At 35.6% G+C, this 21,878-nt stretch overlaps 1 protein-coding gene across 2 annotated transcripts in view; it reads right to left on the bottom strand.

The window, feature by feature from the left end:
- The window catches only part of LOC118270582 (ABC transporter G family member 20), a 106,888-nt gene that overhangs the window by 83,739 nt on the left and 1,271 nt on the right, over positions 1 to 21,878 (bottom strand). For both annotated transcript variants that reach the window (XM_035586213.2, XM_035586211.2), the window contains exon 2: positions 4,655 to 4,720. In XM_035586213.2, coding sequence (XP_035442106.1) covers positions 4,655 to 4,716 — 62 coding nt within the window. In that variant the 5' untranslated portion in view covers positions 4,717 to 4,720. The remainder of the gene's footprint in view (positions 1 to 4,654; positions 4,721 to 21,878) is intronic.

Below are 21,878 nucleotides of genomic sequence, written 5' to 3'. Positions count from 1 at the left end.
ATGTATTTTTTTACAAGAACATAATGCAACCAGCACAAATAATAATGAAACTTATCGTCTTCGTTCTAAGTCATAAAATAAGAACTAACAAGCTTCAAGCGCTCTGTGTTTATAAAGTCAGTGGTTTTTAAGCACTGACTATGCAAAAATTGCCAAATCCTTTACCCAAACCATATCGTTTGCTTCTTCCTGACTGCCCTTTATAGAACAATGTGAACGAAACCATAGCGCGATTCAGCATGACGGTACAACGCCATCTATCGAGCTCTATGACAATTAAATGCCGTACATGTAAATAATAATATTTTAAAATGATATTTGCTATTGTTATTAAGATATATTTAATAGGTACATGCTTTTTAAATAATAATATTTTCTTGAGTTCTATATTTGCAACCATTTCCACCATTTTATTTGCAATTAAAGCTGGGAGACTTTTCTACCCAAAACACAAGTAAGTATTTTGGAATAGGTATCAACTAATTGCATTAATAAATTGATCTAAGTTCCTACTAAGTATAGCAATATTTGAAAACGCATTTACACCACGAGAAAATCAAAATTGAAAGGAAATAAAGGGTGATGCAACTCAATCTTGCAACTATGTACTTTAAACTGAAGAAAAGGGGATGTTTTCTTGATAACAAGTATATGCTTTATCATTACAAAACACACATAAAATAACCAAATTTGTAACAAATTAGCACTATTTGCTATTTATTACAATATTTTTAGCTTTAATAAAGTCAGTGCAGGGCACTAACTATTCAAAAATTTAAGTTACGTGATGAATTACAAAAGTAACAAAAGGATAGCGAGTGAAGTCGGGCGCTTTCCACTCGCCCTTTATACCCCGCGAGGAACGAAACCATAGCGCGATTCAGCAGGAAGTATGGAACGGGTCAACGCCATCTATCGAGCACGCTGGTAGTTTAATGTCGTACAAGTAAATACGTAATAGGAATTCAAATTAATATTTGCTTTTATTATATCAAAATGTATGGTATTATGTGTATAGTAAAATATTTTTTTTAGTTAATAATTTGTATTCTAGCCCTCGACCACTAATTATAATATACACAAAGAATTACAAAACGATTTGTAAGTTAGCGTATGTATATTACAATACAATTTAAATAAAAGTAAAGTAGCTAGAAAATAGGTAGTATCAGTTTAAATACAAATGCAATCATGAAAACATAAAAAATACTGGAGAACATAAAACAAAGAATAACGTTTGAAACAATCGACTTGGGTTGCTTGAAGGTTTTGGGTTTTTTTCAAAAATTTAAAGTCTTTAAGAAAATCAAAAAAAAAATATATATGAAATGTGATTTGATCCAATTAAATTACTTTTAATGGCTAGTGGGATCTTTAGGGACTTTTGGCACTAGATATATCGCTAATGGTGAACTCTGATTTAAGAAATGTCGCTTTTCCCTTATTTGGTTATTTTTAATTTTTCTACTATGTTGATATTTACCTTACCCTAACTAGAAGTTGAGGCAAACAATTACAATTCGCATTTGCGAATATCGTTTTCAGATATTCGCATTCGAGTTCACAAATGTCTAAAATATTTCATTCGTTACATCACTATCAGATGTAAGGAGCAATTTAATTTTAGTACATGTAAATATTTTCTTCTAGAAAAAAAATTTCCAAACTTTCTCAGCAATCATTATTCTAAGCGAACGAAGTCGCGGCCAAGAGTTAGTGTAATAATATAGTTAGTGTGTCTATAACACTAACTTTCCAAAAATTTCCGCAGAAAAAACAGGGAAGTTTATTTATACGGTGCACGTAATATATCTACAAACCGTTTGAAGTTATCGCGTTACCATCCGCCTCTTATACTACGGAGTGAACGAAACCATAGCGCGATTTGGTGGCAAGATTCAACGCCATCTATCGAACGGGGGGACAACTAAATATCGTGCTTGACGAGATATTTTGTATTTTCCTTATTTTTCTGTTAGTAATAATTCTATGTTCGTATATTATTACTAAGTTAGAATTATTACTGCGCTAATTTTGTCGGTGATTATTAAATATGTAACTTGGAAAATATAGGTATGTATTTTAAAATATATCTTTGTTAAGTATTTCTGCATCTATTATCTTAAAAACTTGTTATTTTTAGAGCGGGTAATAAAAACGTAAATAGCTTTATGACAAAAACATATATCCTTTGTTTTTAATTTTAACCTTTATAATAAACATACTGCAATTAACCTTGTTTTTTATCCAACTAGTTATATTGGTCGGTTATTCTTATTTTAGACGAAATAAATATTTAAATAGTCTACCTACTCTCAGTCTAGCTTCAATTTATAAAAGCTAATTGACAACTTATTATCTTGGTATTTATAACATAAAAGAGGTCGTATTGCCATATACTGGACAGTCCAGACTCCATCAGACAGTCATCTCATGTCATCAGACTCATCCAGTCATTATATACTGAGTAAATTAAAAAAAAAACAAACAAAATTCTAATTATACTTTACTCGACAATAAAAAAGTAACTAAAGATTCCTTGCTCGGCTAAAAAATCGCACATTTAATAAGCAAACTGGTATCTATTTAATAAAAAAATAACATACGTTTTAATTAGTTTATGCTAAAAAATGGCCACTGATGTCCGAGGCAGTAATTAGTCAGCCTCCCACCAATTTGCAAGCTGTAATAAATCTTCACATAACCATGTAAGAACTGCTTAATACATAGCTCTATATATTAACCTTATACAAAGAAAAGATGTGATTAATTATGTCCGTTTACACTGATTTGGTTCCAAGACTACTTTACTTTATGTCGAAAATTCTTTAATTAATGTAAAGTTTATGTTTTCAAAGAGTAGTATAGTTTACTTACTTTATATCCCAACATTTTTAAGAAATCAGGGCTTATTCGAAGGAAATTCTTCTAAATTCAATACGAGCGAAGCCACATGAAATAAGCTAGTGAACTATATAATGAATGAGACCGAAATATTTTCAACCAAACGACCTTTGGGTAAGGCCGGCGACAATCTCGTTTTGGTAAAAAAAAAAATTCAATTTACATAAAATGTCTTCGAGTGATCTTGAGATTTTAAGGGAAGTCCAATTATTATGTATTAATTATCATAACATCACATGATATGACTTTTACGCCCCTATGTAGTATTTGTTTGATCTTAATATCTGTAATTTACTAACAAACCCGCGCAAACTCCGTTTCGCCCCGAGAATTTTCCCTGTTTTCCTGCTTTTCTCTTGAAAATTTTCCTGAATTTAAACCTTTAAACCTGACGGAGCCTGAGACCTTTCCAACAAATCCAAAACCGTGGAAATCGGTTCGTGAGTTCTGGAGTGATGGCGTCAGGAAGGAAAACCCAACTTATTTTTTAAAATTATAGATTAAATTCAGTTAACTAGTTGAAAATATATTTAAATGAAATGTCTGTATAATACTAGCTTACAAACAGGCAAAGAAATAGTAAAGTTAAAGTCCGTATTGCATTGCTGTTATTAAATTCTATATTCTAGATTATAAAGGTACAAAGGTTCATTGTTCTAAGTCATTGTCGCACGACTCGATGCAAATAATAGTCGACAATGATGAAACTAATTAATGATTTAAATCTCCGAGAAATCCTTCGTCATTCAGGCCAGACGCTTTAGTCTGTTATACCTCAAAGGACCTTAATGAATTTATATTCATTTACTAAGAAATCATTGAAAAAAACACTATAATTACTCTAGTAATTGTAACGAACGAAGTAATTGTTTTGTAAACGTAAATGAAAAGTAGTTTATTGTCTTGTTACCGTTTATAGAAAGTCAAAGTAATGTGCATCTTGACCTAAAGAACACGAACACCTGTTTTATTTGGTAACTCTTACAAAATTCCAGTCTACAAGACGTCATTAAGTTCATAAAAAAAACAACACACTTACACAGACTGGTCGCGCCATCTAGCGACTACAGTCAACATAACCGCACGCAACTAGTTCGTAATAAAGACACCAGATGGCACTGTGTAACTTTGTGTAACAAGTTTTAAAATATAGATGTCAGTGTTCTCATTATGAATGGACTCTTTATCAACAAAAATAGGAGAAAGGTGTATTTTATAAAAGTGATAATGTTAAGCCGTTTATTGTGTGAGGTATTGCAAACATCTGGGTTATTGGGCTCGCTCATCGACCTCTCTGGTGCGCGGGAAAGTGGCTCTTGCATCATTGGACAGGTCAGAATCTCATAACGCTTGCATCATTGAGAGGAAGTTATGTGAGGCTGAGGCTGTACGTGTTTATTTTGTCTCTTTATAAACCTGTTTAGACATTACACGTTTGTCGTACAACGCTAGCAAAGAAACAACGTGATTCCACCACAAGTAGGTAACTTATGCCCGTATACTGAAATGCTACTGAATTTTAAATTGTACTTAATATCGTACTATCTCTGTTATTTTATAAAGAATTGATAGAGACAGAACTAGTCTTGAGAGAGTCTTAAAATTGATTAACATTTGAGTATTCGGACATTAGTGTCGACAAATGACAACAGACCTTTAAAAATTAATGCTAAAACTAATTTGCTTTTCAATAATGAAACTTATTATCTACTTATTTAGGTTTATATTATGTTCTCAAACACAAACTCACCCCGTAGTCCAACTAAACATTTGTTTCACTCTCTCGGAGCGCAACTCTGTAGGATGCGCCATCTCTCTGTAACAATAGGAACTAAAATTAATACAAAATAAACAATACCTAATTTAAGTAATATTGGTACCTAATTACCTATATAAAATAACATTGTTTTATTTAAGATTATGCTCTGTTTTTAACAACGACTTGTAGTCGGTGAAACTAAGCTTAATATTAAGCTATGCAATAAGAATATTACATGTCTCTATCTACCCTAGAATACACATAATAAAATCCTATTCACACGTTCAATATTTTTTTATTTGATCTACAAACCTCTTCAACGCGTAAAGTTACTAAAACATGACAATAATCATGAAAATAAAAATGTTAAAATACGCCAAATAGTTGTCACCAAGCTCGATAGATGGCGTTGTGCCTCCCTTCTGAATCGCGCTATGGTTTCGTTCACACTGCCGTATATATAGCGGTCGGGAACAAATTATTGGCAACAGGGTATTAAACTAGGACAGGGTTGCAACAGGGTTTAGTAGCTTCTAGTTCCACACGACTACTTGTTACTCATGTACATAGCATTATAATAAGATTATTGCAATTTTTGAATAGTCAGTGCTTTAAACACTGACTTTATTGACTCTTAAAACTAAATGTTATTTATAACTAGCGACTCAGGCGCGGTTTCACCCGCTCTGTTCAGCTCCTTATGGTCGTAGCGTGATGTTTTATAGTCTTATAACATTTTTCAATAAATGGACTATCAAATACAAAAATAATTATTCAATTCGCCAGTAGATCCGGAGATTAGGGCGTTCAAATAAACAAATGAGCTCTTAAATCTTTATAGTTTCTGCCCGTAACGAATATTCCGCGCTGAAGTGACTTTAGACAGTAGTTTTTTTTGGTTTCAATTCATAAAACAAATTACCTATACCTATATCCTACTAGAGAAGTTCCTAAAATAGTACCTACCAATAAACATGCATAAATATTTCCATACATCCTCTCAAACCCGCACATTTATATCCCCGAAGGGGTAGACAGAGGTGCACATTACGGCGCGTAATGCCGCTATACAATGTATACCCAGTTGTCACAATTTGTGTTATAAGTCCCATGTAATAAAGGGTCAGCTTATTGCCTTATACCTACTGGGCACAATTCTAGACTCCGTGCTACCACTGAGAAATTTTCGAAAAACCGAAAAAGGCCCAGTAATTATTTGTCCGACTCGGTAATCGGACTCGAGACCCCTTGTCCTCATTTATAATATTAATTTATATTACTTTATCGTCTCTCCTCAACTCACCTACATTTAATTTTATTAAACCAAGAACAATATCAACAACTATAATAAGACAATAATTAACCTTTCCCCTTACACCTAGAGGGCAGCACTGTACACTGTAAAATAATGGCAGTAACGACAGCACATGACTTTGCTCTACCGTAGGACTACATACAATGGTAATTGTAGGAAAATTACAGTAATTGCACGGTAGCATCTGCGTTATTGTAACCAAGGTGGATGAGACTTGAGACATGGTGAAGATAGGGACGTATTGTTATAAAATCTAAATGGCTTGCATTTATAGGGCGTTTCTTATACACACATTAAAATTTTATTCGACAATTCACGAAACCAAAATGTGTGGATCACACAAAGAGTTATTTTTTGTGGGATTCATACCCGCTACACGTTGCGCGGCAGCTGGCCAGCCATTGCACCAACCTATTTTAAAGTTGGGAATCATCCAATAAATTCTGACTTCTCCCGCCATAGGTGAGGCGAGAAAAGGTGTCAGAATATGACTAAAAACCACCCCGTTCCTACTCCTGCTCTTTGAGCCAGAGCCCCGGTAAACCCGTTAGGTAGTCCGCAGCTCCGGGGCCGCCGCAACGAGCAATCAAAATCAAGAAATGTAACTTTTACTGGCACTTAGCTACAAAAATGTAATTTAGGTAATATTAGCTCAAGTCAAGTACCGTATCGCGGATTACACGGACGGAGTTTATGAGGTAGAATCAGACAATAATCGATGATACCCACGTTTTTATGATATCTTACATAACTCGAGAACCTGTTCGATCATTATGTAACTGGCAACACTGGTTACTAGATTTATAACTGTACCTGTAAAGAATACTAAGCTGTATTTATATGGTAACATCGTAGTTGGTAAACCCTTTCATTGCAAATAATTTTTGAAGGGTGAAGCGATTGGCCGAGATAGTACTTACATTACAATATTATAGAACCCACTTTTCACCATTTCGGAGTCGGTTTATTGCCATATTCTGGGCACTTCTACATGCCGGTGCAAAAAAAAATCCGAGAATACTACGAATGTAGGTATGCTACGAAGATGTAATAACTAAGCTGTGAAACTATGTAACCGTTTCCACTGATACTAAGCTATGTAGCTGTGCGAGAACGATGCGCAGCTCGAGTATGCGATATATTGATAGTAGGGAAGCCCTCCATAGTACCAATCCCCGATTCTCGAACAATAACCCTTAAATTCCTAACTCCCAAAAAACCGGCAACGCACTTGTAACGTCTCTGGTGTTTCAAGTGTCCATGGGCCGCGGCGATTGCTTACCATCAGGTGATACGTCTGATCGTTTCATAAAAAAAAACCCAAGACCACATTCTTGACAGTAGCGTTTACTCGTTTACTATCACTCGATGTAGGAAGACCCTCTACATCAAAAATAAATAAGGATCCAATCAGGGATACTCCGGTCAATGACTGGGACCGGTTGTAACATGGAATGCCAGGTATCTAATAATCTGTGTTGCTGTCTCTTTCACTCGTGACGTCAATAAGGGACATCATTTGATGGGCAGAGGGTTATAATTTATAAAAATAAATGATGGGAAGGGAACATAGGAATATTACACTTTTTTATCATATCTATGGATGGGAATCTCTCTTACTTATAAGGTAGAGGACCCTATTACATGGGACTTAGAACATAAATGGTAAGAAAGAGGATTTAATTTCTATGGACTCTAGGGCAGCATTGACGCTTGCAACACTAGAGGAGTTGCCAGCATTTGGCCGTTACATTTAAATACAAGCTGGTAAAATATTTTCTTCTTTAACTTTTAGTCCCATTTTAAAAGGAGTGAACTTATCAGACTCAAAGCAGCTGTCCACATGCTGCTTTGGTGCGTCCACAATTCCACATTTGGCGAATTCTTGGACGTATGCAACTTAACATCAAACTTATGTATATCATAAATATGAAAGTTTGTTTATTTGGATGTTTGTCCGTCAATCACGTTGAAACTACTGAACGGATTTTGATGAAATTTCGTATACAGACAGGGTATGAACTGACTTGGGTGATGGGATACTTTTTATCCCACAAGAATACGGGCGAATGTGCTTGTAAAAGCTAGACGCGTAAATAAGTGTTCAAAACACGAGACACCGTTTTTTAATGCTCTCTTTTAATTTATTCATAGACGCCGTAATAAAAAAGGGATCTGATACAGATCCCGATTACACACTTTTTAACGACCTCAGTAGAAAGATTAAAACAGGTTCAGCTATGGACCCTTGGATTAAACGGAACACAATTCAAAGGAACAAAACAAAACATATCTATTATTAAAGCGAAGACAATATATACAAACAATAAATATTTCCCCGCTTCATTGAATAAAGTTATACCTACGTAGAAGCATTAATTGTCATCTTACAACTAAATTCTTATACAAAACATGTTTAAATAAACTTAACGTCATTATTTATTGTCATCTAGCCTCATAGGACATTGGTGCATTGACATAACATTAGTGTCGCTTGGGTCATTAATCTACACTGCCTAATTATGACAATATTTTACTAAACATACATAATACCAACTTGTGGAAGCATGTCTGCCGTGTACTGTTCTGTGTTCATTTGTCGTGTATTATGCTGTGTTTCTGTTTTATTTATTTATTTAGTTCTTCATTCACATAAATGTGTACATAAGAAGCCAGCCAAACCATTGGATGATGTAGAGACAAACCAGTGGTAGTTGCATAAAGCCAACAAACACAGAAAAACTAAAAGTAGCTAAAGCTAAATTAGTTTTGTATCAAAGTATTACTGGGCTTATTTCAGTAGTAGCAAGCAATTGTGCCAGTATAATATGTCAATAGGCTCATGATAGGGGTATCACATGTGACTTATAACACAAATGGTGAAAAGTGGGTACACATTGTATAGCGGCATTACGTGCCGTAATGTGCACCTCTGCCTACCGACTTCGGATATAAAAGGCGTGAAGTAGTTTTGTGTAGGTTACTATTCAATAAATAAAACCTACAACACAACTCGATACCTAAACAGCAAATTGAAATCCGGTTAACATCACAAATTACGACTACGTACGTAATAAAATAGTTACAGTTTCCATGCGATTGCGAAACAGTAATTTGGTGGGCATCCTTTAGTGTTCGAGTAATTTGATGGAATTACACACAACACATCCCCAATCATTTATGTATTGCCCAACCGACACTGGGCAGGCACACAGTTAGCCTATACCTATTTTATTAGTAGACTCTAGATTATGATCAGTTGGTACCCTTAGTACGAGTGTGCATTACAATTTAAATTAATCGAAACGAAACGCGTTCAGCACTATGATTGGTCTGGTCTAAACGTGATTCCTTATACCCAATTGATTAGCTCTTTCGGACTTCAAACCCATAGGATCGCTCCTTTTTCACCTCTCATGGATTCCATGCCCATCATTCATCTTGCTATCAACATCTTCATCATCTTCGTTATCTAGGATATTAAGGTTATCACATGTTTTCGTTTTCTTTTCTGTAGTTTCTACTACTTCTTTCATGTCTGTTTGTTTTTGTGTATCTTTCATTTAAATACCTGAAAATGACTATGCCATTTCACATAATAACTGTCGATAAGCCCTATTGATGACACCGCATTTAAATCCATTATAAATCTGCCATCTACTACAAAGAATTTCTCATTCACATGCCATCAGGTGACACCCATCCATTTGCCAATTATTACGAATAGGTGACTAGATAATTAAATAAGTTTATTATTCAAGAGTGACATCGTACTCTCAGTGCCTCCCATAAAGATCCTTCGTCACTCACATTTATACACTATACACGTGTCAATCTTGACAATGAACAAACATTGCTTGGCCATACAAATATTTGTCAATATGAGGAAACAAGCAGAAACGATACTTAGCCTTCGTGACCGGGGCTAAGTTATCAACCGGTAAGATCAGGCTAGTTGTTTTGACCATAAGTGGGTGTAGATTTTTTTAGACGGTAAACAAACGTCAAAGATAAATCTATAGTCTTGGAAGTTACATGTAAAAGGTACTGAAAAAGCCTAAAAGATCGTCGTTTTGGAAATTCTGTTCAAGGTCTTTGTTCCTTTCAAGATTAGCCTTTTTCTGTGCAGCAGTCAAGCTAGCTGAGACAATTTTCTAATTATCAAAGTGGTTTCTTCTGTTAACATCTGAAGCATAATTTTCTGGTAAACGTCCATTAAAAAGCATGATATCATCCTGTTCATTCCTTACAATGGGGAATTACACTTCACAAAGATAAAGACAACGGTTAATGTTGACTCAATTTAATATTTACAATTTGAAAGTCCAACATTTTGCAGTAAATGGCGGCAGTAATTAATTTATATGAACTTGTCATGTTTCTCGCACAAAGTGACATTTAAGGCGTAGGTTTTAAGTACGATGACGTCACAGTTAACATTTCGTATATCCTTGTTCTGTTGTTTTATAAACAGTTTGCTTTCTACTAATTAACTCTACTATCCAAATTTTAAACAATCATCCAATGACTTCTCCAGCCTAGGGTGAGGCGAGAGGGAGTGTTATCAGAATCTTACTGACTAAAAACCACCCTGTTCCTCCTGTTTACTCCTGCTCTTCGTGCCGGAGCCCCGGCAACTCGTCTTCGGCGGCTCCGTATAGGTCATCAGCTCTACTGGACCTCATCTGTGGTGGTCTGATGGCACTTTGAGTAGCGCGCGAAACGCCATACTCCGTAAGCTCTGGTTTGGTTCCTTGTCAGGCGACGAGCTACCTTTGCTTACCATCCGCAAACCCGTGATAATTTGGTCATTAATGTTTTCCTTCACAATTTGTCGATAGTGTTCAAACAATCTTACAAAGTACATATAACTCGGAAAAAAGTCACATTAGTACTTGCCGTTAATAGGTTTAAAACTCCGGGCCACCACGACATTTATTTTTCCCTTAGCTCTGTACAAATAATGGATAATGTTACTTAGCGATAGTAACCTAATAGCTGTATGGAATCCCGACTAGAAAGTTGTCCCAAACCTGTTGGGACAAAGGATGAAATAACAATCTCGACAAGTGTACCTAGTAGTGACTTCTTAGTCGGAGAAATTTGACCCTTCTCTTAACGTTTTTCGAACATTTATATCGATACCTTAATTGGCAAACCAGCCCCTCAAAGAGCCATCAGACCACCACAGATGAAGCCCAGTAGGACTGATGCCTGATCCGGAGCTGCGGACTACCTAGCGGGTTTACCGGGGATCCGGCTCGAAAGGCAGAAGTAGGAACGGGGTGGTTTTTAGTCAGTAAGAGTCTGACACTTCCTCCCGCCTCGCCCAAGGCGGGAGAAGACATTGGATGATTTTCCCCCCTCAAAAAAAAGCTAACTCCGCATTTTGTCACAATTTTCTTTTTGTTCACATCGTATGGAACAAAAAAATATGACCTATAGAGTCTTAAGTGTCTCCTGAAAAATTTGCTCATAAGGAGTTAGCTAGTTTGCCAATTAAGGTATCGTTATCATGACTTTTTAATTTAATAGGACATATTACGTAGGGTAATATAGCAGTATGGTCATTCTTTGTTGTTTTAAAAACAAAGTTTAAAGTTAATATCCCTTTTAGCCTCTCGAAACGTAATATCAAGGCTGAAGACTTAAATTCCTTGTTCATATGAACTTTAAGAACCTGTTACTATGGAGAGTGGAGGTGAACGAGTGAAAGATGGTTTATTGACGATAATTTCGTTCCTTACACGTAATGGCGGGTAAAGGTAAGCGTCCACACAGTGCCGGCGTAAGGGCCACTGATACCCCGGGCGAAAATATTGTGGCGCCCACTTGAGGGAAGCAATATCAAGTGTTAATTTTTTGCTGATCCCATGCACAGAGCGTAAAGCACAGTTCTGAGGGTTTGCACCAGGAGAGACAAGAGACTCCAACTTCAGACCTTGGCGCCCCCCAGAATTGCGGTGATGGCCCAGGGCGCCATCACGCTTACCTTAAATTGCCGCAATATAATCTTGCATTTTATACTCATTAATTTTTGGTTGGTTGACGAGTTTGACAGATGTCAAAATGTTGATTTTATTGAAAAATTCTTTACGTAATGTTTAATTTATAAGGATGATGTGGATTTTCCTAAAGTTTATTTCGAATCCGTAGTATTTTTAAAACATGTAATTTCATAAAAGGGCTTATAATTTGTTCAGCGAATTTCTTTCAAGTCACCGAGTCCGCCATTTTAAGGTGTATTATGAGCCCTACAGGTCTTAAGTACTTACTTGACTTCAAAAATACAATGTTCTCAGTTTGACCTGTACGTATGTAGGTATAATTGTGTGTAATTTCGTCGGAATCGACTTTTCACGCTTGGCTGAATAGCGTGAAAAGTCGATTCCGACTTTCATGCAGTTTTCAGCATATTAATTTTCAGACTTAGGAGAAGTTTTTAAGGATATTACCTGATTTAAATAAAATTAAAGGAGGTTTTTCTAAAAAAAAAGTCTACAAATGTTTGGTTGTTCTTTCGTCTTTGGTAAATAAATAGTCATCTACAATGATATCTTGTACAGTCACTGCATGTAACGTACTTACGTTTTATGGTGCTGTTCCATTGTGAGAAAGATGTGAAGTTTTTGCACCAATCACAGAGTTTCCCATGTATTGTAAACGACAGGTTGATTCTCTGCTTACCTACCATCGTTTCACGTAACTTTGTATGTAGGAAGCACTTAGTAACGTACCTAGTTAGCTTAAGTAGGTCTGTATACTTTAGCCTTTTTTCTATTTAGAAAACTACGGTAAAACGGTGAATAGGGATCGAGAGGTGAATAGGGACAGAAGAGAGGTGAATAGGTACAGGGAAATTCTTCATAGTATCTATTCCCTCCCTTTTTTAAGTATCTATTCTTAGTTTAGACATAATAGATATTATCTTATTTTATGTGTTTTAGCTGTGACAGAAATAGGCTTAAGCAATAGCTAAGCTCTGAAACTTTGTGACCGTTTCCACCAATACTAATCTTTGTAGCTGTGCGGGAAAGATGCGCAGCTCGAATATGTGATATATTAGTAGAGAAGCCATCCATAGCACGCATCTTTCCATATAAAAAATATAGCTTAACTGAGTCCGTTTCCACCAAACGTATCCACTGCAACTCTCTTTCGATTTCTCTCCTCTGTGTCTTGTCTAAGCAAACGTTACCTCGATAAATTATCTGCCCATAGCTAGTGATGCAACTGTAACGCAGAGATTCAACTATACTTAACCTTAAGAAAACTCGTTCATAAGGAAAATTTTAACCGAAATAGAAGGCCTGACTGATGTGGAAAGCGAAGGGCCAAATATAGACGCATGGCGCAACGCTATAAGAGGTCCACGCCCCACCAGAGCAATGGTGATAGAAACAATTATGAAATGATACCTTAACTAACCATGAACCCATGATCAGAGCAAACAAGCTTTATATGGGAAAAGCAATCTTAATTCCACAAAGATAAAGATCAGATCCCAATAAAATTGCTATCTTACAAGGTGTAAATGAATGCTTCATGGCAGGAACCTTCAACGGAATTTACAAATTGAAATTCGAACGTTGGAAAATGATGACGTAATATTTTGACCACAGATAACACACGTGCCACAGATGAAAAAGGTCCCGGCAAGTGAAAGGAGTCCGTATGCTTGCGTACTGCTAGTTATTATGTGATTACATAAGAGATGCCGGTATCAAAACCTGTTTGTATCTGGGACGCGTGGAAATAGTCCATTTTAAAGGAAAAAATAAGGAAAATAATTACATATTTTTTAATCCACTTACACTTTGGAGGAAGGTAAAACATTTAAAGATACAATAAAAAATTAAAAAAGTTTGTTGCCTGTTAAAAACTGCGTCATTGGCCGAATGGTTGCAAGTTGCGACTGCCGGGCAAGGGGTATTGGGTTCGATTCCCGGGTCGGGCGAAGTAATGCTGGGCTATTTTCGGTTTTTCGAAAATTTCTCAGTAGTAGCACGGAATCTGGAAATGTGCCCGGTATATGGCAATAAGCTCACCACCTATTACATGGGACTTACAACATAAATTGTGAAAAGCGGGTGTACGTTGCAAAAGGGGATTACGTGCCATTATGTGCACCTCGGCCTACCCCTTCGGTGACAAAAACTCGTGACGATATAAAAAAGTTGTTAACTAAATTCATAAATTGATTTTAATGCATAGGAATATGTTGGTTGTGTAACTGTAGCTTAGCCGAGATCGTAACGGTCGGAACGAGAAAGCTTGAGTAGTATTGAGGAGACAATTTTATATTATATCGACTTTTCAAAGGCTTTCGACTTAGTTACAAACGAATTGGTAGAGAACACGTCTTTATTCGCAAAGAGAGCTGAAGATTGAGTTTTATGGCGTGTTATTGAAAAGACCTAAATCTAGCCGTGGACATGATATACATATTGAAGTTTTTGATCCAGGCTATTCTACCCATAGTTGTTTGGTACTGGCCGCAAGTAGACTGATCTGTTTGTAGACTTGCTTCTTATGCTTTTTGTCTTCCCCTGTAACTCTGAAGGTGGAATTACCACTATCCACAAGTACATTTTGTTATTCAATTGAATGTAACCCAGTAATAGTAATAAACAGAACAGCATTGCGTATAGATTGAATAACTGTTACAACTTTATTATCTACTTTAAGCTTAAGGAATGCCGCTAGGGCGCATTTTTGGTCCACCTCAATTTTAATAAAACAAAAACCTTGTTTAGTTGTATTTAGTGTCGTTTAAAAATATAAATAGAAACTTATCTAAATGTATAAAAGATGCATATCCGATTGTAACATCTCCTGACATGTAAATTACGAAAATAAGCTTATGAAAACATGGTGAATAAACGAATATTAACAGACATACACATTAAAATACAAATTATACGCAGTGAAATACGTCATAAGTCAATGGTTTTATGGCCCATAATTGCTTATTCATCATAAAGGCAGGACCAATAGAGTGAAGTGTACAAATGAATAAATATTGACATAAAAATAATAAAACGTGTATTTTGCATTCAGTGCAGAGCTACGGTGGATGCGATGTAATAATGGCTACCGTTGGTACACATACGACAGAAGCGACAAGTGCATGCAAACAAGGAACATAAAGAACACCTACTATTTAAAAAAATAACATGACCTAGACGACAGTTACCGGAAAAAATACAGTTTTTTGAAGGTAGACCATTTAAATAATCAGTAAGTAGATAGGCAGGTAATACTTGATTCATTTTTAGCAGTGGTCAAAGTTACCATACGTGTCAGAGTGGATATTAAACTATGGTTAACCCTGGTAGCTCAAGGATTAAGACCATTATTACAACTTCCACAAGAATCTCGCTGTTAGTAAAATTATTACAAGCCAATTCTAAGTCCAGAACTACGGACAACCCAGAACTATGAACGGGGTGGTTTTTAGTCATTAAGAGTCTGACACCTCTAATATCCTCCCTTCACCCGGGCGGGAGAAGTCAAATAATAAATGTTTGTATTAGTTTTATAAAATATCTTCTTCTTTAATATTCTATCAATTGAGATTCTAACATATTATGATCTTTAAGATGAGATAAGGCTAATGCAGAGCTTAATAAAATAGACAAAGACTGGGAGAAAGAAGCACCCACCTTAATAGAAATAGTTGGGATGGATACAACTCAGAAAGCAAATATACAGTCTTAGTTCACATGATGTAGAAACGTGCATGAAATCATCACGTGTAAATACTTAAGTTCTTAAGTTAAATATTGGCAATGTTACATACAGCCAAAGGTCATTTACGGAACCGAACATCTGGTTAAAAAGCTTAAGAAAATAAAATGACTAGAAAAAGGTCATTTATGGAACCGATATCTGATTGAAAAGGTATAGAAAGACGTGAGGATATTATGATCGCCATTCTTATGTCGGCCACTAGACGACCATAGGCTGAATAATATTATTTAGGCTTCCATTAATGATTTCTAAATTCTGACATAATTAACCCGTCAGGTCTGTCTAATCGCAACAAACTCAAAAATTACTAAACAGATTTTAATGTAGTTTTCTTAAGGGATTTCAGTGTTATTGACAATTCTGCTGTTTTATTAATATAGTTCTTTATACTTTCATCTTGCGTAAAAGATCTATAGGCTGTATTTTAATAAAATTTTAAACAATTTATACCTAAGTCCTTATGTAACAATTTGATCACCTCGTGTCACAATAAGGAAGTATGACACAAATAGAAATATAAGGACATTGTTTATTAGGCACTAGTAAACCTCCTGCCGACTGCACAGACGCACATCAAGCTACACTAAAATGGCCAATAACTGCAATAGACTTTTGACTTTGTCCTAAAACAATAAGGTTGAGAATGTGTTGAAGAAGTCTACATCTTCCGAGGTTAGGATTACCTCATAGTAGACACGTGCGGTAGGCAAACACGAGTGGACCATTTAGGCGTGTTTAGAAATATTAAGTGGACAAATCTTGGTCATCTTGCAGTGTTGTAGTAAGTACCTATCTATGTAGCTACTAGCTATGTAGGTACCTATGTATGTTTCATCATCGGACATCGTAAACCTTTGTTTATGTTCCTACATTGTAATTTTGTTAACATTGTCCTACCATTTTGAATTTTCTGCTGCGCATATTTCTTGATTATCGGTTTAAAAAAGATCACTTCCCAATCTTACCGATGCCCGATTCCTCGAGAACCCTTAAATTCTTAACCCCCAAAAGGTTTCCTTCAATTTTAGAGCTTCTGGTGTTTTGGGTTTCCGTGGGCGGCAGCGATTGCTTACCATCAGGTGATCCGTCTGCTCGTTTACCGGCTCATACCATAAAAAAATCAGTCTTTAGATTCTTTTCCACTTTACTTAACTTTCACGTTACCCCGTTTTATTACTCTCAAGTCTACTGTAAGCTGTATATTTACAAATAAATATAGGGTATCAAATATTCCACCAAAAAAAAGCCATTAATATAGTACGTAGATACCTACTTATTCCAATGTAGGATTATGGAGCAACTACAATGAATTACACGAGTTACTGTAACACTAACACGTGAATGATGCTCACTTGAATGGCGATTGCAAATCGTGCTAATTTCCACCTGGCCTGGGCTGCACTAATGATCGTAATTATCGGTTACTGTCCATATAATAATTGCATCCTCGTTGTGTACGTAATTTCAGTTTTATTAATACCTAAGTACTGTTATAAGTCTACTATAATACTACAAGTCTAAGGGTCCGTGCACACGTTGGGAACAGAGTTTTAAGTATTTGAGTAAAGGTTTATTTTTTAATATCTACTGACTTTGTCATTTAAAATGCTTGGTGTGCAAAAGAAGGAACTCCGATTGTCTGTTCTTTCTTGCTCAAACTGCTGATGGGCTCCGAGTGCTTTTGCTCCGAGTGCCGAGAGGCTTCCAGCAAGTCTATGTGAAATAGTTGGCGACTTCGCTGCGACCGACTCCAAGCGTATTCGATCCGTTCTTTGTGAACGGACCCTAAAGACGTCTCAATAAAATGCGCGGCAAAATAACAAACATGGCGTCGACCACAGACTGCATGACTGCAGTAAAACATTTTTAATTTTTTGTCGCGTAATGGCATTAGAGATGGACTTTGATTCAGAGTATTTCCTGCCTCGAAATCATTACAAACAATGTGAGTATGATTGTCAGTGTGCATTTATATGATACTTATTACCATTCGTAAGAAAAAACTGTGCAAAACGTTCAAGCATTCATTATACACTTGATTCACTAAAAACTTCTTTCATACAAAAGTAACGTATTGTTTATGAATCAAGTCTCCACAGGAAATTGCAGTGGACTTTTCCGTTAGATATTATCATGAAAATCTATAAATAAATAGGTATTTATATGACATACTAGGTATAAGCGAACTAATAAGATGCCTAGAGCAAGAAACTGTGTAATACTGTCCAATAACTTGCATTATGTCTTTAAAATTATAGTTTGAAGCGAAAGGCAGACTCATCTTTAGTTTGGTCATTTGTTGACTACATCTACTTAATGCTAAGAATACATTATTAGTACGTTTGTCATATTGTCATGCTAAATAATTTAAGTCTAAGACCATAGGACGGTAGGTAATATAAACTTTTATTATGGTTGGATGTAGACCTATTCCCATATGCCATAGGCAGATTTCAGCTTGACAGAAAAACTGAAAGAACCCAGTATTTTATTTTAAAACAAAGTTCAATTGACTTCGAGCCAAGTTGGGACCCGGTGTAACTTGAAAGTAGTCGAGGTAAGTTTTGGAACACTTCACGTGAATACGCCTATATTTTAATCAATTTCGTAGACATAGGCACCTACGTGTCATGATAGTCATTAGGTCTACCAACATTAATGCAAAAATAGATACTGAACATCTTAATTCAACAAGTACCTAGATAAATAAACATGAATCATGAAATCATTTACGGCGCGTTCCAATAAACTACAGATGGGTAAATTTGCTTACGAGCCGTAGAATTTTGACATAAGCTCCATACAAAATGTGTCAACATTCTACGGCTCGTAAGCAAATTTACCGATCGGTAGTTTATTGGAATGCGCCGTTAAATTTCTAGAAGCTAAGTTCCTTCCTAGCCACAAGTTGGCCATAAAACGAAGGATTTACAACTAATCTGCTCATAAATAGCAATATTATTGTCATTATCAAGTATTAGTCCACATTACCGACTTGCATTGTCATGGGCCTTCCCAACCATACCTAACAATGTCAGATCACAGATTATACAGATTACGAAACAAAATGGCGGACGATTGCAACCATTGACAATAACAATGAACCAATGTTAGTTTTTTTACAAGCAATAATGCTAATCGTTGGCCTACTCGACATAATCATGAGTGAATTCGAGGTCCCAGTTGAGCAAAGTGTTATTGGGTTTTGTTGGTCATTAGTGGCAGGATATGTCAATGTGGTGTATCAATTTTAGCTTGTATTAATTTGAATTGGATTAGAGTGTAACGTGAAGGAAATACATAGAGATGTCATAACTGAATGCCCTTCTCTATTTTCCAATTGCCAATTGTTCACATTTTAATGTGCCACTTTCTGGACGCTTATAACCTATCTACACTTTTTTACTTTTTTTGTGATAACAACTCCCCACATCCATGAAAACACCGGAACACTGAAGTCTCAGGGACATGAATGACTGTCTTGGACCCCGCAACGAAATAAATCAGAAGATATTATTAGAGGAGAAGATTAACCTTTTTACTTATAATATTATTGCCAGGCCTTTTTATTGTGTCACAGTGCACAATCACATTATGGCATCTCCTCTTTATACTTGTTCCATAGTCCCTAATTATTATATGGGGTAACCTAACGATATTTCATATCAGCTTGTTCCGTGATCATCAAGAAAAATTTAACACGAAACCAATAGAACAGACTAAAATAATGGATTTTTTAAAATAGTTTTAATGTGTTTCCATTACCTAGGTATGCTTAAAGTTTCACATAGTTTTTAGAACTTTCTTCTATTGAGAAATGCAATACTTACTGTGTTGTGAAACGAACGATTAACGAAATCGTTCTAGGTACAGAGAAATATAATCGGTGTTCACCTATTCAACAATATGAAAACACGCAATAGATCGAAATTATTTTCGCTACAATTTAGGCACACTTGCACTGTCTACGAGTATATTCTGTCGCTTTCGAATATGGACGAAAATGCTTTTTTATGGAATAGGAGGCAGACGCGCAGACGAATCAACTGATGGTGCGTGATTAGCACCGCCCATGGACATCCAACAATAGTCGACAATTCCACATTATGCCAATTAAAAATCCTTTATTTTAACTGCCTCATTAATTATTATTTAAAGGGTTCTTCTCCATTGTTTATTTTGGTCAGTTCCGTGTTTCATAAAACGGGTAACACCATGGAATAAAGTTTCTGTATTCCGTGGCCGAACCTATTCTGTTGTTTTTCTGATAAAACGCAGTTTAGCAACAGCCGGGAGAGTCCATAAAATATGTACAAGTTACCGCAAGCCACATAACCTGTTCAAGTACCTACAATTTGTAAGTGGTTGGCAAAGTGTTGGCAACCTGCGCAGGCGCCGACGTTGATTGCTGACTCACAGTCAAGTGTTACAACCACTGCACTGTGCAGTAAATTGGCTGCAGGTTGCACAAGTTTACTTTGATTTATTACAAAGGGGTTAGAAATTAAATTATTTTTAATTAATAAAGCGAAGCTGTTATTAAATTGAGCAATTTGGTTATTTCTTTTAGTTTCAGCATTTGACAGGTTCTTAACATCAGGCCACAAAGTCTGACACATCCTCTCGCCTCTCGGCGGGAGAAGACATTGGATGATTTTCACCCCTCAAAAAAATATAAAGTTAGATAAAAACTAAGTACCTTAAAAATGCAAGTGAAACCGCTAAACAGATAGTAACGTAATATCTAAGTACCTAAGCAAACACAACGATTCAAAGTCACACCAAAGACGCATTGCTAATTATTAATACTAAGTTTTAACAATAACATGAAAAAACTAAACGTGATTTCTGTATATTTTGTTAACATTGAGAATAGTTGTTAATTGTCACTTTTCAATGTATTTTTATACTTACAAATATTAAATAAAAATTATAATCGTCGTTTGAACACGTTTACCTACCTAATACTATGTTTTTTTTTCACAGCGAAACGTCAAATTACGTTGTTTGACTTGAGTTACCTACCTATTATTATTATTTTCTTTGTTTATTTTTTTTCCTGTGTATTAATGACGTCTAAAGCTATGGTTATTTTTATTTTAAGAAACATGGATTCAGTAGGCACTGGAATGTGCATTCGTATTCAAATTGTTTACAGTAGATTAAAAATTAGTATTGTGTATAAGTGAAATTCTTTGCCAGATTCTCTTTAATTATTTGTTATAATAAAATTATAAATTCTCTTTTTACCGAAAAGTGTGTGTATGTGTACCTACCTATGCCTTCAAGGCTCGAGTAAATAGGTTCCTTATGAGCAGACGTACTCCATCGTAGGCCGCATCATCGCTTACCACCAAGCAAGATAGTAGTAAAACATTGACTCATTACATATAAAAAAAAAATTAATTGACGTATTTTAACAGACACCAGCAAATCAACCTCCTCTAAACTTTAAAAATGTTTATCAGAATTTCAACTTTAGTGCAAATTAATGAGGTTGAAAATCTAATGACAGACCGCTGGTGTAACTTGAAGTGCATTGTGCAGGCGTGTAAAGCATTCTTCGTTTATTTCCTCAAACAATGCAATATTTAACATTTTCTCACGGAATATTTTTAGACAACTTGTTTACCACGACATGGTGCATGCTTAACTCTTACAAGATATTCATTTACCTACAATTTGCAGTAGGTACTTATTTAGTTTAACTGCCGTACTCAGAGACATTTAATGATTAAACTATTCCTTAGTAACGATTTTGTTCCGAAAACAATCACTAAGGTCTGGGTTAAGTAACCATTACGACGCTGGAAAGGCAAAATGTATTAAGCGCCACTTTGGTCGAAAATGAGTTATATATACCGTTGGAATCGCCTGATTTTTCTCTTTCGAATGGTCTATGTCACGCCTTAATTTGAGCATTTTGATGGCGGTTAATACACCGGTGATTTTAGACTCTTTCGTATATTTTTTTGTTTTAAATCCATTCATTTTTTTACTTTGGCTCATAAAGCGTACATGATAGTAACAAACTATTGATAAGTCATTTATATCTGCTTAGTTTACAACTAGATTGGTTTTAAATCTCTTTACCTTTCCATTTTTCTAAAAAATAACGCAATAAAACATTTTACAGATTGGCAATTA

The sequence above is a fragment of the Spodoptera frugiperda genome, chromosome 13, assembly GCF_023101765.2.
Source record: "Spodoptera frugiperda isolate SF20-4 chromosome 13, AGI-APGP_CSIRO_Sfru_2.0, whole genome shotgun sequence".
In the NCBI taxonomy this organism is placed as follows: domain Eukaryota; kingdom Metazoa; phylum Arthropoda; class Insecta; order Lepidoptera; family Noctuidae; genus Spodoptera; species Spodoptera frugiperda.
Note: the sequence above shows the minus strand (reverse complement) of the source record. Positions and strands in the feature narration are given on the sequence as shown.